The sequence below is a fragment of the Oryctolagus cuniculus genome, chromosome 15 (assembly GCF_051225735.1).
Source record: "Oryctolagus cuniculus isolate XC-2025 breed Fujian yellow rabbit chromosome 15, ASM5122573v1, whole genome shotgun sequence".
Lineage (NCBI taxonomy): Eukaryota > Metazoa > Chordata > Mammalia > Lagomorpha > Leporidae > Oryctolagus > Oryctolagus cuniculus.
This window is the reverse complement of record NC_142881.1, coordinates 80,382,476-80,398,501: the sequence shown is the minus strand read 5'-3', so window position 1 is coordinate 80,398,501 and position 16,026 is coordinate 80,382,476. Positions and strand designations below refer to the sequence as shown.

General features: G+C 43.6%; 1 protein-coding gene across 9 annotated transcripts in view; it reads right to left on the bottom strand.

Annotated features, from left to right (window-relative positions):
- LOC149122095 (uncharacterized) overlaps nt 1-16,026 on the bottom strand; it is a 74,313-nt gene that overhangs the window by 43,943 nt on the left and 14,344 nt on the right. For 4 of the 9 annotated variants that reach the window (XR_016221055.1, XR_016221049.1, XM_089313614.1 and 1 more), the window contains 3 exons: nt 6,538-6,581; nt 5,632-5,885; nt 4,547-4,622 (listed from right to left, as the gene is read on the bottom strand). Coding sequence is in view for 2 of the 9 variants with exons in the window: in XM_089313614.1 (XP_089169740.1) it covers nt 4,558-4,622; nt 5,632-5,885; nt 6,538-6,581 (363 nt within the window). In the remaining 7 variants the exon portion in view is untranslated. Of the gene's footprint in view, nt 1-4,546; nt 4,623-5,631; nt 5,886-6,537; nt 6,582-10,086; nt 10,788-16,026 lie in introns of all 9 variants that reach the window. The other 5 variants (XR_016221050.1, XR_016221051.1, XR_016221054.1 and 2 more) reach the window with 3 other exon arrangements.

Sequence of the window (16,026 nt, the reverse complement as noted above, 5' to 3'; positions counted from 1 at the left end):
AGCAGAGAGGTCAACCACACAGAGGATTTCATAATCCAGGGCACGTTTATCGCACAGTGGGTTAAGGCACACTAGGGACACAGCCACCCCATATAAGAGGGCAGGCTTGCGTTCTGCCACCTGCACCTCCAGTCCAGCTTCCTAATGCAGCCTGGTTCAGGATGCAGTGCCCACATCCCGTATGGGCACCAGTTCGAGTCTCAGCTGCTCCACTTCTGACCCAGCTCCCTGCTGATGACCTAGGAAAGCAGTAGAAGATATCCCAGGTGTTTGGGTCCCTACACCCACATGGGAGACCCAGAGGAAGCTCCTGGCTTCTGCCTTCTGATCAGCCCAGCTCCACCCGTTGAGGCCATTTGGGGAGTGAACCAGCAGATGGAGGACCTCTCTGTCTGAAACTCTGCCTCTCAAATAAATCTTTCAAAACAAACAAACAAACAAACAAACAAATAAATAAATAAATCTGGTTTCAAGAAACAGCTAAAGTAAGAAAACTGTGTGGTGTATGTAGATGGGTACGTGGATAGACGATGAGAAGAGAATAGGGAACTAAGAAATAAAGCAAAGATGTTCAACTTATTTTGACAAAAGTGAAGAGCAAGTCGACAGCAGAAAGGTAGACTTTTTACACTTGATCTCAGTGAAAAGGCCAAGAAGCGATAAAGGTAAGATTTTTAACAAATAGTCCTGGAGCAACAGGCTACCCAGAGGAAAACAATTAAACTCAACCTAAGTCTCACAGCTTGTTTAAAACGGAGCTCAAAATGAATCACAAACTTAAATATAAAATGACAAAATGTCCAGAAAACTATAAAGCAGTAAAGAATGAGGTAGGGGCCGGCACCATGGCTCACTGGGTTAATCCTCTGCCTGCAGCACCGGCATCCTGTATGGGTGCCGGGTTCCAGTCCCTGTTGCTCCTCTTCCAGTCCAGCTCTCTGCAGTGGCCTGGGAGTGCAGTGGAGGATGGCCTAAGTGCTTGGGCCCTGCACCCGCATGGGAGACCAGGAGGAAGCACCTGGCTCCTGGCTTCGGATCGGTGCAGTGCCGGCCGTAGTGGCCATTTGGGGAGTGAACCAACGGAAGGAGGATCTTTCTCTCTGTCTGTCTCACTCACTGTCTATAACTCTACCCGTCAAATAAATTTTAAAAAATTTAAAAAAAGAATGAGGTAAATACTTTAAGACATGTATTTACAAACAACACAGATGACAAAGGACTAGTATCTAGAAAATGTAAAAGACTCTCACAACTGAACAGTAAAATAGCAATCCAGTTAGAAAACACACATTCCACCTAAGAAGTATGCAGTCGGCATATATGCCCATGAAAAGATGTTCCATGTCATTACCCATGAGGGAAATGCAAGTACAAACCACCCTGGGATGTCAGTATAGACCTATCAAATTGGCTCAAATAAAAATCACTTAAAATATGCAATGCTAGCAAGGATGTGGAGAAACTGGATCAACCCTACCTTGCTAATGAGACTATGAAATGGTACAGCTACACGGGCAACCAGCTTGGTAGTCTCTCAACACTAAATTAATAATAAATTAAATTAAAGTGCCAGAGGTTTTTATCCCTCAAAAATTAATTCCTACATTCATGTAAAATACTTCATGTCTACAGCAGCTTAATTTTTAATAGGCAAGAACTGGAATCAACCCTGATGGACCTTAGTGGGCAATACCAGACCATCCATCCCACGGATGTTAATACAAAGGATGGAACTATGGGTACACACAGTGACCTATAGGAACTATGGGTATGCACAGTGACATATAGAAACTATGGATACACAGTGACCTATAGGAACTATGGATACACACAGGGACCTATAGGAACTATGGGTACACACAGGGACCTACAGGAACTATGGGTACACACGGTGACCTATAGGAACTATGGATATGCACAGTGACCTACAGGAACTATGGGTATGCACAGTGACCTATAGGAACTATGGGTATGCACAGTGACCTATAGGAACTATGGGTATGCACAGTGACCTACAGGAACTATGGGTATGCACAGTGACCTATAGGAACTATAGTTACACACACTGACCTACAGGAACTATGAATACACAGTGACCTATAGGAACTATGGGTACACACGGTGACCTACAGGAACTATGTGTACGCACAGTGGCCTATAGGAATCTCCAGAGACCCATGCTGACTGATAAAACCCAGTCCCTGGGGCACCTACTCTGTGTGACTGCACACAAATGACATTCAGGATGTGACTCAGTCATGGAGCTGTGGGACAGACTGGAGCCTGTCAGAGGAAATGGGTGTGGCTCTACGAGGATGATGTGAAGTCTTGTGAGGTCCAAAACATTCTCTCCCTTGGTTGTGCCCATTGTGGTCTCCTGGCTTTGGAACTGTACTGTAACTCTGAAAGAGGCTGGTTCTGCAGGAGACTGGATACAGGGTCCAGGGACCCTCTCTGTACTGTGTCTCACCCCATTACGTGAACTTATAGATACTGCAAAATAAACAGGAAAGTTCGACTTTAGAATTACTGAGTGAGGGAGAAGAGGCATGCTTCCGCACATTAAAAGTGTGAAAACTTTCTAGGGATAGTAAAGGAAAAGTCAGCCCACAAGTTCTGGTAGGACCCCTGCTGTCTTGGAGATTGGTGATCAGGAATTTAGAATGCGGCAATCTGCTCTGTTGTGCGAGTTTTCATCACCTGTGCTGTGCCGTCTGGGTATAGAAACAGAGAAAACAGGTGGTGGGGTTTGTTCAGGACAGGGGCATGACAACAAGGTGCAAGAACAATAAGCAACCAAGGACAATTTTTCTCAAATCCCTCTGTTCTCTCCATGCTGCTTGGGCTCAGAATCCTGTTTGCACTTCTTATATGGGCCGAGTGTGTGCTCAGGGCCACACGGGTCCTTGGTCTCTGCCACACTGCACTGTCTGCCCTCAGCGACCGGAAACTAGCCTGGGCTCAGTCCTCCCGCCCTGTACTGCTACAGGTGCTGTGGTTAAGGATGAAGATGAAGGGGGTCACAGCGACCCAGGTTGCAATGTGGACTGAAGCAGGGAACAGAAATTCTCCTAGTCTCTACTATCTGATTTCATGGTGTAGTGAGAACTAAATGATAAAACACACACACACACACACACACACACACACATGAACACAGAGCCAATCATTATTGAGTCAGCCCCCAGTATCTATTGACCCAAAGGGCTTGAATCTGGCCCCACCCCCACTGCCACACATCCCTCCTGGGTGGCCGTTCCCTGATTCAAGTTTTACAACCAGCATCTGCGTAAAACAAAGCCCTGGTTTATAGTGCCTGTGGATCTCCATGGTGTACGTGGCCCGTACAATGTACTAAAGTGACCACACATAAACACACCATAGGCTCTTGTGAGTTGTTAGCAGCAGGTTCCAGCACTGACAGTGGAGCTACCCTGGGCCACAGGTTAAGCCCTGCCTTGGCCCTTTCCTAAGAATTCCTTACTAGCCCATGCCCAAGAGGCCACCCGAACATGATCTGTTAGAAAGCTGCCCCCTTTTCTCTCCCAGGGATGACTCTGGGTAAAGGAGGCAGTAGTGTCATCTCTAGACACAAGAGAATGCCAACAATTCTGATGGACAGAGAAACACAACCTCAATTATAGCCAGGGGTCATCTCATTACTTGGATGGCCAACACTGCCCTCTGGGCTCTTTATACCACTTCTGTTTATCTCACAGTTGCTAGGAGCACCTGTCTGCAACTTTACTTCTCATAAGTTGTCCCAGGTCTTCCCTTTCTACTAAGACCAACATTTCCAAGAACAACAACCAGAAAAACTGCATGAAACAAAAGCATCTGGTTGCAGGTTATTTGGGAGCTACTGAAAGATCCAGGAGTTGAGGGCCACAGTCCCATGGAGAATGGTGTGAGGTGCTTCCCACTGGCAGTAGCCACTTTGGTCTGAAGCAAGGAGCTGAGAAGCCAGCCAGAGAATGGACCAGAAGCCAAGGGAAGATCATTACCCAGGCAGAGCTTTCCACATATCAGAACCAGGGGAACAAAAGGTGGAGTTTGGGCCAATGAAAACATCCAGATCTTTTCAATGGTGATGTTTACTTATTTCAGGGAGCTGGGAGAACTCCCATCCATTGGTTTATTCACCAAATGTCCACAGCAGCCAAGGATGAAGCTGGGAACCAGTATCTCCATCCAAGTCTCCCTTGTGAGTAGAAAAAAAAAAAAAACAATTATTTGAGCCATTATCACTGCCTCCCTGGGTATGCCTTGAAAGGAAGCTGAAGCCAGGAGCCAGAGCCAGCAATCAAAACTAGATACCGTGACATGGGATGTGGGCATTTGAGCCACTAGGCTAACTGCCAGTTTCCAGCATCTAGACCTTGAGGGACCAAAATCCCGGAGAACAGCAGGTCACAGTAAAACACAAGCAGACCAGATGCCAGTTTTCCTACTACAACATTAGGTTAACAGACTAAGACGTAGAGGGGAAGAAAGAATGGGAAAGAGGAGTGCAGGTTTTGGTCATTTTAGTAAGAGGCCAACTTACGGTTCTGAGAATCAGCCATCAGGAGGCGTTGGTAAACGTCGCTGATTTTCACTTGGGATCCCTGGAGGTCCACAGCCTAGGGGTGGAGACGAAGCCAGACTCTTCTAAGGAAGGAAATGCAGACTCGAGACAGGGCCACCCCAAAAGATTGAGTTATGACCCTCATGCTATTTTCCTGGTCTATGATAGAGTGAATTATCTCTGGGCAATGAGATTATCATTCTGAGCCTTCATAAGTTTTTAATACAATGTCCAACTTTCAATAAGATGTTACCAGGCATGAACATAAAATAACCTCGCTGGCATCTAGTCCAGCACACTAAGGAGCTTGTAGATCATCAGTTCATATGCGTAACAAGTGAAAAAACACTGCACAAACTCAAAACAAAAACAAAAACTTTTCCTAGCCTGGTCGGAGAAAAGAGCTCACAGGGTAAATCACTCCGGACCAAAATTTTAGACAAAGCAGCAGGGGCAGAGAATCCCAACCTCCATCAGGGGCTCTGGAGAGGAGCGGGATGGGAAAAGTCTCCTCACTCTTCATGAGCTTACTTCCCAGAGTTCTACTATGTGGGCCATGAACATATTAATGATTTTGAAGATTTATTTATTTACTTATTTGAAAGTCATGGTTAGAGAGGGAGAGACTGAGAGAAAGGTCTTCCACCTGCTGGTTCACTCCCCAGATGGCCAGAATGTCCAGGCCAGGGGCAAGGGCGAAGCCAGGAGCCTGTCTCTACCCCTGTCTCCTATGTGGGTGTAGTGGCCCAGGTACTGGGGCCATCCTCCGCTGCTTTCCCAGGGGCACTAGCAGGAGCTGGATAGGAAGTGGAGCAGCCGAGACTCGAACCAGAACCCAGATTATATTAAATTTGGTGCAGGCTCTTGTCTCCTTCCAAGACAGAAACACAAAATGCAGACCGGCCCCACGTGCAAATAGGAAGGAGGTTATGTAGCACCCAGGAAACACACACACACATTCAGGCCCAGGATGGGCTGCCCCGCACAGAGAAATGCTCAACAAGAGCGGGCCAAAGAACTGCCCGTGGACAAGAAAAAGAGAAAAAAACGAAAATGGTACCTACGGTTTGGTTGGTCCATGCACACGTCGGAGATAGAGAGCAGGAAAGCACCAAGGTGGACGGCTCTGCACGGGGAAAAGCACGCACAAGCGGTCCCTGGCTCCCGGTGTGCAGCGCTCCGCGGAGAAAGAGAGAAAACGGCAGCCTTCATCCGCGCTGGAGGTGCAGCTCCTTCCGGCTGGTGCGCCCTCCGAGTAGCTCCACGAATGTGTTGGGGTGCGAGCACGCATCCTGGACCTGGATGTGACAGGTGCATTCTGGGAAGGCGGATGTCATCACACTGACAGTTAAAGACACAGCCTTCCACTGCAGGAGAGGAAGAGTTCCAGGCCCTAACCCTGACTAGTGACACCGTCTCACCGCCACGTTCTCTGAGACTTAACCCACTGCACCACAGTGCCAGCCCCAATAGGTTTTTAAAATGGATTCAATGAGGGCCGGTGCTGTGGCATAGCAGATAAAGCTGCCTCCTACAGGGCCGGCATCCCATATGGGCACTGGTTTGAGACCCGGTTGTTCCACTTCCGACCAGCTTTCTACTATGACCTGGGAAAGCTGTAGAAGATGGCTCAAGTCCTTGGGCCCCGGCACCCATATGGGGGACCTGGAAGAAGCTCCTGGCTCTTGGCTTCAGATTGGGGCAGCTCTGGCCATTGCAGTCCTCGGGGAGTGAACCAGGGGATGGAAGGATGGAAGACCTCTCTCTCTCTCTCTCTCTCTGATCTCTCCTTCTCTCCCTCTGTGTAACTGTGACTTTCAAGTAAAATAAATAAATCTTTTAAAACAAAATTGATTCAATGATTGAACCAAAAATTATAACATTCACCTGATGAATTTTTAATGTGGATTGTTGGGATATGTGGAATATGTAAGAAAACTATGACATAGAAGAGAAAAGAAAGGACCTACCTGATGGTAAAATTTCTCCCTGATACGGCAAAACTGTTACGAGCCTATGAAAAAGAAAGTGTGTGTTATAATTCTGAGGGCAGTCACTAACAATCTATAGAAACAGATAATGTATACATCACAACTGATAAATTAAAATGGAATGAAAAACCATGCAAGTCACCTGACAGCAAGAAAGGAGAAACTGAAATAAAGGAGTTCAATGTCAAAAAACAGATGATGAAATTGGGCTAAATCCAAAACTATCAATGAGTATGTTGAATGCAGCTGGCCTAAACACAGCAAGTGAAGGAGAGAAATTTTCAGAAAGGATTTTATTTTAAATGACCCCTCCTGATGCTGTCTATGACAAACTTACTTCAAATACATTGAAATAGATAAAGTAGTAAAAGGGGTAAATAAATACATCCTGTGCAACATTAATCCAAAAAATTTGAACGACTGTATTAATACTAGAGAAAGTACAATTTGGAGCAGAGAAAATTAGAAGGAGTTAGAAGGGTCATGGCATGTTGCCCAAAGGTGCAATTAAAAAAAAAAACAATAAAATGATTCTACATGCATATTACATAGCAACATAACTTCACTATGCAAAGTTGACGAAAATTGAAAGAGAAATAGAAATATTTACAATTTTATTTGTAATTGTTGACGCATCAGTTAGTAACAGATAGGACTAGAAGACAATCAGTTAAGGATATTGAAGAATTGCATCAAACTTTCAATCAAATGGGTATAATTGATGTTTTTAGAATACTGCACCCAAAAATAACAGAAGACCCATTTTTTAAGTCCGTAAGGAAATTCACCAATGTAGCCCATTTCTTCATCATAAAACAGACTTTCAAAGTTTTTTAAAGAAACTAAATGCTATAAAGAATGTTATTAGATGTAAATTTATTTAATTTATAAATTAATACTACAAAGATAGCTGGAAAACTTCCAATCTTGGAGTAAAACAACACACTTCCTTTTTTTAAAAGATTTATTTATTTTATTTGAAAGGCAGAGCTACATAGAGAGAGAAGGAGAGGCAGAGAGAGAGAGAGAGAGAGAGAGAGAGAGAGGTCTTCCATCTGCTGGTTCACTCCCCTATTGGCAGCAACAGCCAGAGCTGAGCCAATCTGAAGCCAGGAGCCAGGTCTCCCATGCGGTGCAGGGGCCCAAGGACGTAGCCCATCTTTACTGTTTTCCCAGGCCAGAAAGCTGGATACGAAAAGGAGCAATCGGGACTCAAAGCGGTGCCCATATAGGATGCTGGCATTGCAGGTGGCAGCCTTACATGCTAGGCCACAGTGCTGGCCCCACGATACACTTCTAAATCCCTAAGTCAAAGAGGAAGTCTCAAGATAAATTAGAAAAGGATATAACTTTAAAAAATTTAAAATGCAGATGTATCAGAGTTATACAGATGCAACTTAAGCAGTATTTGGAGTAAAATTCATAGCAATAAAGGCATTTATTAGAAGAGAAGAAAGATATCTATTCAACAATAATTTTTAGTTTAAAAAAATAACAAAGAACAGCAAAATAAACTAAGCCAAGCATAAGGGAGCAACTAATAAGTCAAAGAGTGAAACAGATTAAAATTGAAAACAAAACAAAAAACTAGTGAACACAAAAACTGCGTCAGCAAAACTGATATATCTTTATTGCAATGATAAAGAAAAAAAGAAGACAAATTATGGAGGTGCCACACACCACATATACATTAGAAGGATAGTAAGTGGGGCCAGTGCTGTGGTGTAGCAGGTAAAGCTGCCTGCAACACTGGCATCCCATATAGGTGATGGTTTGGGTCCCAGCTGCTCCTCTTCTGATCCAGCTCTCTGCTATGGCCTGGGAAAGCAGTGGAAGATGGCCCAAGTGCTTGCACCTCTGCACCCACGTGGGAGACCCAGAGGAAGCTCCTGGCTCAAGCCTGGTCCAGCCCTGGCCGTTGTGGCCATCTGGTGAGTAAAGCAGCAGATGGAAGATCTCTCTGTAACTCTGACTTGCTAATAAATAAATAAATATTTTTAAGAAAGACAGTGAGCTAAAATTCTGCTGAGCTTTATGTACTTAACACTTTATCTGAAATAATACATTTCCCTGAAAGCTATAAACTATAAGCTTAAACAAGATGAAATGAATTAATGATTCTTATAAATATCAAAGCAATAGAATTTTTAGTTTGGCAAAATCTTCTGAAAGATAGCTCTCTACTCCCTGATGGTTTTAGAGGTGAATTATGCCAAATATTCAAAGAAATGACAACAATTATACACACTGTCTTTCAGAAACTAAAAGAAACACTTTCTAAATCATTTTCTCCCACTCTGTGCACTAACTACACAGGCACAACAGAGAAAGGAATATATTTAAGAAGTGGCAGACAAGAATACTAACATGACTTTTAACTTCAATGCTTCAATGAAGGTGCTTGCATCTCTATGCAGTAGCTGCTTAAAGCAAAGAGGTCAGGCCCACATATATGATTGTAGAATCGTTACCATAAATCAAATCTCCATTACTTTATATGTATGTTACTAAAAGCAAGGATATCATAAGTTATTTCCTGCAATCAATTTTCATGTATGGTTTCCACTCATCAAAACACAACTAAACGAAACCGCTGTCAGGGACACACATATTTACTACTCCCCGAGGTTATCATTTTCTGAAATCTTTGCGTAGCTACATTTGACAACTGAAATGTCATACTTTGAGGACACAGGCATCAGCCTCTCAAATCTAAGTTGTACAAACAAAAGGACAGCCCCAACTGTTTCAGTTTCATTAGGACAAGAAAGGCATCCACATTCACCTTGGAATCATATATTTGGCCAAATGTTCAGTGGAGTCACACTTTTCTTCTTTTATTAAATTTTAAAACCTTAACTGATTCCTTTCTTCCACTTTTTAACCTTTTTTATGGAAGAAATCTTGAAAATTATTAGAATGATAGAATACAGCAGTAAAGTACTTGGCACATTACTGAGTTAGTAACTACAGGATGAAAATGTAAGGAACTCATTCCTTACAGGCATGCACGAAGGGGACAAAGAAGAGGGGAACCATCCTTGCAGCGGTTAGCCAAACAGTTAAGAGGCTAGGAAGAGGCCTATGTAGGTCCAATAAGACAGTGCCTGGGTTTAATTCTGGGTTTCATCCTGGGATTCCAGCTTCCTACAAACATGGTTCCAGTGAGACAGCTGATGCTGACTCCAGTAGTTATCTCACATCTGCCCACTTGGGAGACCTGAACTGTGCTTCAAAGCCTTGGTTCTCAGATTCAGCCTGGTCATGTTCCAGGAGTTGCAGGAATACAGGGATTGATCCATCTATGGGATCTGTTCTTGTTTGAACTGGTACATGCCTGTTTTCTTCTTTCTCTTTTGAACAGTTTTTAAGACAGAAAAACAACCATTCCCTTCTCTGTTTTAACATCAACTAATGCTTATTTTTAAAAAATCACACACACACACACACACACACACACACACATACACACACACAGAGAGAGAGAGAGAGAGAGAGAGATAAATAAATAAACATAAGAGACCATACCTGCTGGTGGCCGTGGTCCCTCAGGAGCCCATGAGGCTGTCTGCTCACTGATGGGAGGGGCGGTGTATTGCTGGAGATGCCACCATACACGGCTATGGGGGCACTGAGAAGGTGGACATGGCTGGGAGCCCACTGTTGACCTCAGCTCCATGCAGCTAGTAGTCCTTATGCTCCTAGTACATAATACCAAATGCACTGTGGCCTCAAAACCTACAACCACTGCCCATCCAGAGGGGTAGGTGGATGAGCTCCCACCCAGCAAGGGCCTGAAACCATCCTGGTCTGAGGGGCTCTAGAGCTCCAAGGAAGGGTGCAGGCTGGCCAGGTAGACAGCTGAGGAGCAGGTGCTACAGGGAGTCTTGGCAGATGGGTAGGCACAGGCATCCCTGCCTTAGTTGCCACCTAAGCTGGGATGGGGTGGGGGGTACAATGAGGAAGGAAGAACAAGTAGAATCTTCTGGACATTCTTGGGCTGTGAGCCCAGTGGCCACCTGAGGCTCTCCCCAAGGGTTCGAGGTTATGAGGAAAGTGAGTCCAACGTGGTGGGCCAGAAGGAATGGGAGGATATACAGAGAGGACAGAGTGGGAGGCAAGTATGTAGGCCCTCAAGTAGGTTGAAGCTAACATAGAGTAGGAGGGATGGTGGTGCAATGGTGGAAACTGGGTGGATGAGGGTCTCGTAGATGACTAGAAGTGTAAGGCTGCAACGGAGAAAACAGAAGGAGAATGAAGGCATACACAGATTACAACATTTTTAATGACAGATTAGAGTACGTGATGCAGTTGGGAACCAAATCCTGGTTTGAAATCCAAATTCCATACATGACCAAGCACCAGTTTCGATTCAATTTCCTGCTAATGCACACACACGGAGGCAGTAGATGTTGACTCAATCATCTGGTTCCCTTCCTCCAACGTGGGAGGCTTGGACTGAGTTCCCGGCTCCTAGCTTTGGCCTGGCCCAGCCCCAGCAGTTGCAGGCAGTCGAGCAGTGAAGCAGCAGAGGAAAGGAACTCTGTTGGGATTGCTTTACCGAGCAGGTCTGACCAAAGTGATTTTCCCAAAACATCTCCAATGTTTTAGAAATGGGCCTGATATGACCTGGCACTATGGCACGGTCAGTTAAGCCGCAGCCCACAATGCCAGCATCCCATGTGAGCACAGGTTCGAGTCCCAATGCTCCACTTCATTCCATCTCCCTGCTAATCTGCCAGTGAAAGCAGTTGATGAGGCCTAAGTGTTTGGGTCCATGCACCACTTTGGGAGACCCGGATGCAGTTCCAGGCTTCTGCCTTTGGCCTGGCCTAACGCTCTCCATTGTGGCCATTTGGGGAGTGAAATGGCAGATGGAAGATCTCCCTGTCAACTCTGCCTTTCAACTAAACAAATCTTTAATGAGATGGACCTACAAGACCTTGTTCCCCGGGACCAAAAGTTTCATGAGAAGCCAGTTTCAGTATTTCCCGATACCGATCAGCAAGTAAGTGGTATGTATGTTGAGGAAGTACTTAGTTCTATTTAATCACCTCCTTTCTGAGGATTTCATTGACAAAGACTTATACTATATCCTTCTAATAATACAAATAAAGAGAAGTTTTGTGCCAGCAGCACAAAATCAGTACTTACACATCCTTGAGCCTCCAGCATTAGATGTTGCCAAATCAGTACTTACACATCCTTGAGCCTCCAGCATTCACTTACGTGAATTTGACTGCTATTGAATTAATTTCTTCGACTGCTTCTAATTTGGGTGGAGTACAGTCTTACTATGAAGCAGCACAGACTATAATTATGTAAAACATAAAGTTATAAAGACTGTGTAGCAGTTGAATAGTTAATTTACAAGAGTGGAAAGGCAGTGAAATAGAGTAAACGACTGAAAACCAAAGCAGCTTTTACAAAAACATCTAACGTGTGTTGTCAAGTTTGAATCCTCACATGCTATCTATTCCTACAAACACGTTAACTATTCTGTTTTTAAAAACAAAGTATGAAACATCTGATATACCCAGAGTCCATTCTTTATCTCAACTTCCAAACAAATTCTCGGCTTTCCCAAATCTGTGTCACTTCCATGGGCCTTTTACTCACAACTGGGATTGTTGTCACTTCCCAGAGTTCATGACTGACATGAATAAGAAGCCCCATGACACGAAATTTGGGAAGTAAGAAACTGTCCTTTACAACTGTTTCCATAATGAAAGCAAAGTTTGGTTGCCCCACTGAAGGATCTTAAAGAGACCATCACTCTTTTCAGGCTCCTGATTCCATGCACGTCTCCATGAATGGACAACGACAACATAATACTTGGAATGACTCCTGCATCACGAATTGTCTCGAAATTTGAGTTACTAGGTTTTATAAAATACTCATTCTAAATGCTGCGTATCCTCATGAGTAATTTTCCCATCAGCAACACTGAAATGACTGTGAACGTTACTTTCAAAGCCTACACTAAGATCTTGCAGTCACATTTTTCTACCACTTCTTGTGGTAAGTTCCCACATGTGAATCTCTAGAGACAACTGTATCTGAGTACTCTGGTTGTGTTGTGTTCTATCAAAAGACTGTAATGCTCTTCATTCCACATTGGAAATACTATTCACAAGGCACCCATGGTGACCTGTGTGTACACAATTATCATTTAGATTCCTACCACTCCTCATGAATCTGGCCACAACAATGACTCTGGTCTGCTCATCCTCCTTGATGGTAACTCTCTTTAAAGGCAAAAAAATGTGGGTCAACACGGATACTGGGTGGAACGTATGGGGAGATGGGAGTAAGAACATTCACTGAGGAAGACTGAAAACGACTACAGCATTTAAAAGAACGAGGCAGGAGGAACAGAAATCACATCCTTGGTCTGAAAAACATTCACGACCAGGTGCAGAAAAGTCGATCTTCATCTCCTATAATATTCCCAGCACACCTTAAACATTTTGGAAGTCTACCTTCTTCAGAACTGGAAAACAACAACATCTATCTCCTTGCCATTGTTAAGAATGACTTGCACTTGAATGCTCTTATGAGTTTTTAAAACCTTTCATGGTTCCCTCATAATATGCCAAGAAGAAGGTGGAATACTGATGGTTATGTGAACAGACGATCTACAAGGTAGTACTAGAAAATGAAAACAGTCCTTTGATTTTTATTTCGGTGAGCCTCTTCTGACACTCCATCATTACAGAAGAATGTAGAGATAACAAGAAAAAAGATAAAAACACAGTAACGCTCAACAATCAGAATGCCTTGCTGTCTAAGATCAAGTGAAATGAAGAGAAGGCAGATCTATTAACTACCTGAAATAACCTCAGGACAAACAGAACTGATGCTTCAGCATAAGATTAGGAAATGGTCCCAAAAGCAATCTCCAAATTCTTCACTTTCACATATCCAGAAGCCAATCAACGGACCCTGCCTGGCTTCATAAGAACAACAGGTACAGGTTCTAACTTTGAAAGCCTTTACATGGTTCGGCTTCCAAGAAACCAGCATTGATTCAGAAAACTCATTCAACGTTGCATCAGATGGCTAACAGGATGAATCTGGAGTGGTAGCAGAATTCATTGCAAAGAAGTAGAATTTTCTTCAGGCTCACTGAGGAGTACACTTCTAGCATTAAAGAACAGAGATCTAAATATCAGTAAGGACTGATCTGTAATAAATTTATCTAATAGTAAACTTCAAGAAAGTCAGGGATGGGATGATTTTGCAGCATTTTTGCACCGTAATGCATGCACCCAAGGCCAAAGACAAGAAGGATCATCTCCCTACATTCCTAAAACTTAAGACCAACCAATCACTGGTTCATTCCACTTTTAGAGTTATTTAGTGGTCAAAGTGACAAGAAAAACAATATTCCAAATTAGTTTGATTATGTTAGCTTCCATGTTCCTTTTACAATGAGTCTCAAAATGTTCCACCAAAACATGCCTAATGGCAGAATAATCTAACGATGCAATTTGAATGGGCTTATTCATTATTATGGGTGAGAAACTGAACCTGAAATGGCCAAGATGTGTCAAAGAGAACTGGTGTATGGTGAAGTCAGGGCTTGCCCAAGGCAACCTAACCAGACACACCGTTTCACTCTTAATTACCGTTCAACACTATTTGCTCCATATTTTCCATGGCATTCTGTTCAGAAGGTCACTTTGTCAATAACATCATGAGTTTAACATCCTGTGAGTAGATGAATCCTTTCCTTCCTGGAACATGCATAAATGATCTTAAGGCTTCTAAGGCAGCAAGACAGCTGCCACCTGGGCCTCTCCTAACACTGGCTCTATGGGGATCCAGCTATGGTGTAAGAAATCACTCCTACTGCCCATGTTGTGAGGAAGCAGAAGTGAGCCAAGTGGAGACACCACCTGGAGGAAGAAATGGTTACTTTCTGCCAGCTTTCAACAGCCTCATGATGAAGGAACCATCAGCCCAGCCACCACCAGACTATACACACAAGAACTCCAAGTAAGAACCACCCAGCCATCCCTCAAATACTGGGAAATTAATAAGTACCATTTAAACCACAACGTCTGGGATGACTTGTTACACGAGATTAGAAAATTGGAACAAATTTCTTTCTGCACCTAGGACTGCACTGTTTTTCAATACAGAACCATCTAACTAACTGTATTTAACGCGAGGCTTGGGGCTAATTCTGTGTTTCAATAAAGCTGACAGATGTTTATGAGCACACACTATGTGCTAGGCACTTCTAACACCCTGTTGAACAAAACAAAATGTTCTGCCTTCTCAGAGAGCTTATGTTCCAACAAAGATTAAAACAATTAAAAGTACAAGAGTATTTGCTGAAGTTTGTGGAAAATGACATTTACATATTTACTTTGGTGCAATTTTTTTCACATATTGAAATATATTGCATGCTTCTGGTTTCATTCCTGAGCAATTCACCTTTTTGTTAATCAGTTTTGGACTATGACTTGAGCTTAAATTGAGTCTTTTTCTTAACTTGATTCTCTTGGGAGTTGATGTACGGCTGTTGGTGATGACATTTTGATTCAAACTTATATCTTGACTCTCCTGGTTGTTGCCAATCAGGTCATCACTTGGGGCCACTTGCAGGTGCAATTTATTTTTTAAATCCATGCATGTGAACTTCAGAAAGCTCATGGAAAAGCCCCTCATGAAAAACCATTGCCAACAGACAACATGGAATCGTTACTCCGTAACACATGGGCATACCTGTTGTCTGCTAATTCTGCTTTCTTGCAGGATATAAATTATGGCCTGAGAAACAATCTTCTGATCCCTTGGCTCAATCTTCCTTTTGCACCTTGCATTCTTGAGATCTATTTCCATATTGCTTTCCAAACACCAATTTATCAGCATTCGCTGAGACATTACTAGTGCAAATGTTGTGTGAAAAGGAGATTAATGATCAGTAATACAAAGTAGATTCTGTCTGATACTGGATAAATCTGAGTGGATCTGGAGGTGTGGTTCAGAGGGTTAAGCTGCATTTGGGACACCAGCTTCCCATATGGGACTTAAGGTTTTGAATCCTGGCTCTTTGGCTTCTGATTCAGCTCCCTGCTAATGCAACTGGGAGGGCAGAAGACAACCCCAGTGCTTGGACTCCTGCCATCCATGTGGGAGATCTGGATTGGGTTCTTGGCTCCTAGCTTTGGCCTGGCCATTGTGGTCATCCAGCGAGTGAATCAGTGGATAAAAACCTTGCTCTATTATTCATACACACACACACACACACACACACACACACACACGTAATTCAAGAAACCATTCCCGGGGCCCGCGCTGTTTCAAAACTGGTAAAGCCGCCGCCTGCAGTGTTGGTTTGAGTCCGGGCTGTCCCACTTCCAATCAAGCTCTATGCTATGACCTGGAAAAGCAGTATAAGATGGCTAAAATCCTCGGGGCCCTGCACCCACACGGGAGACCAGAAGAAACCCTGGA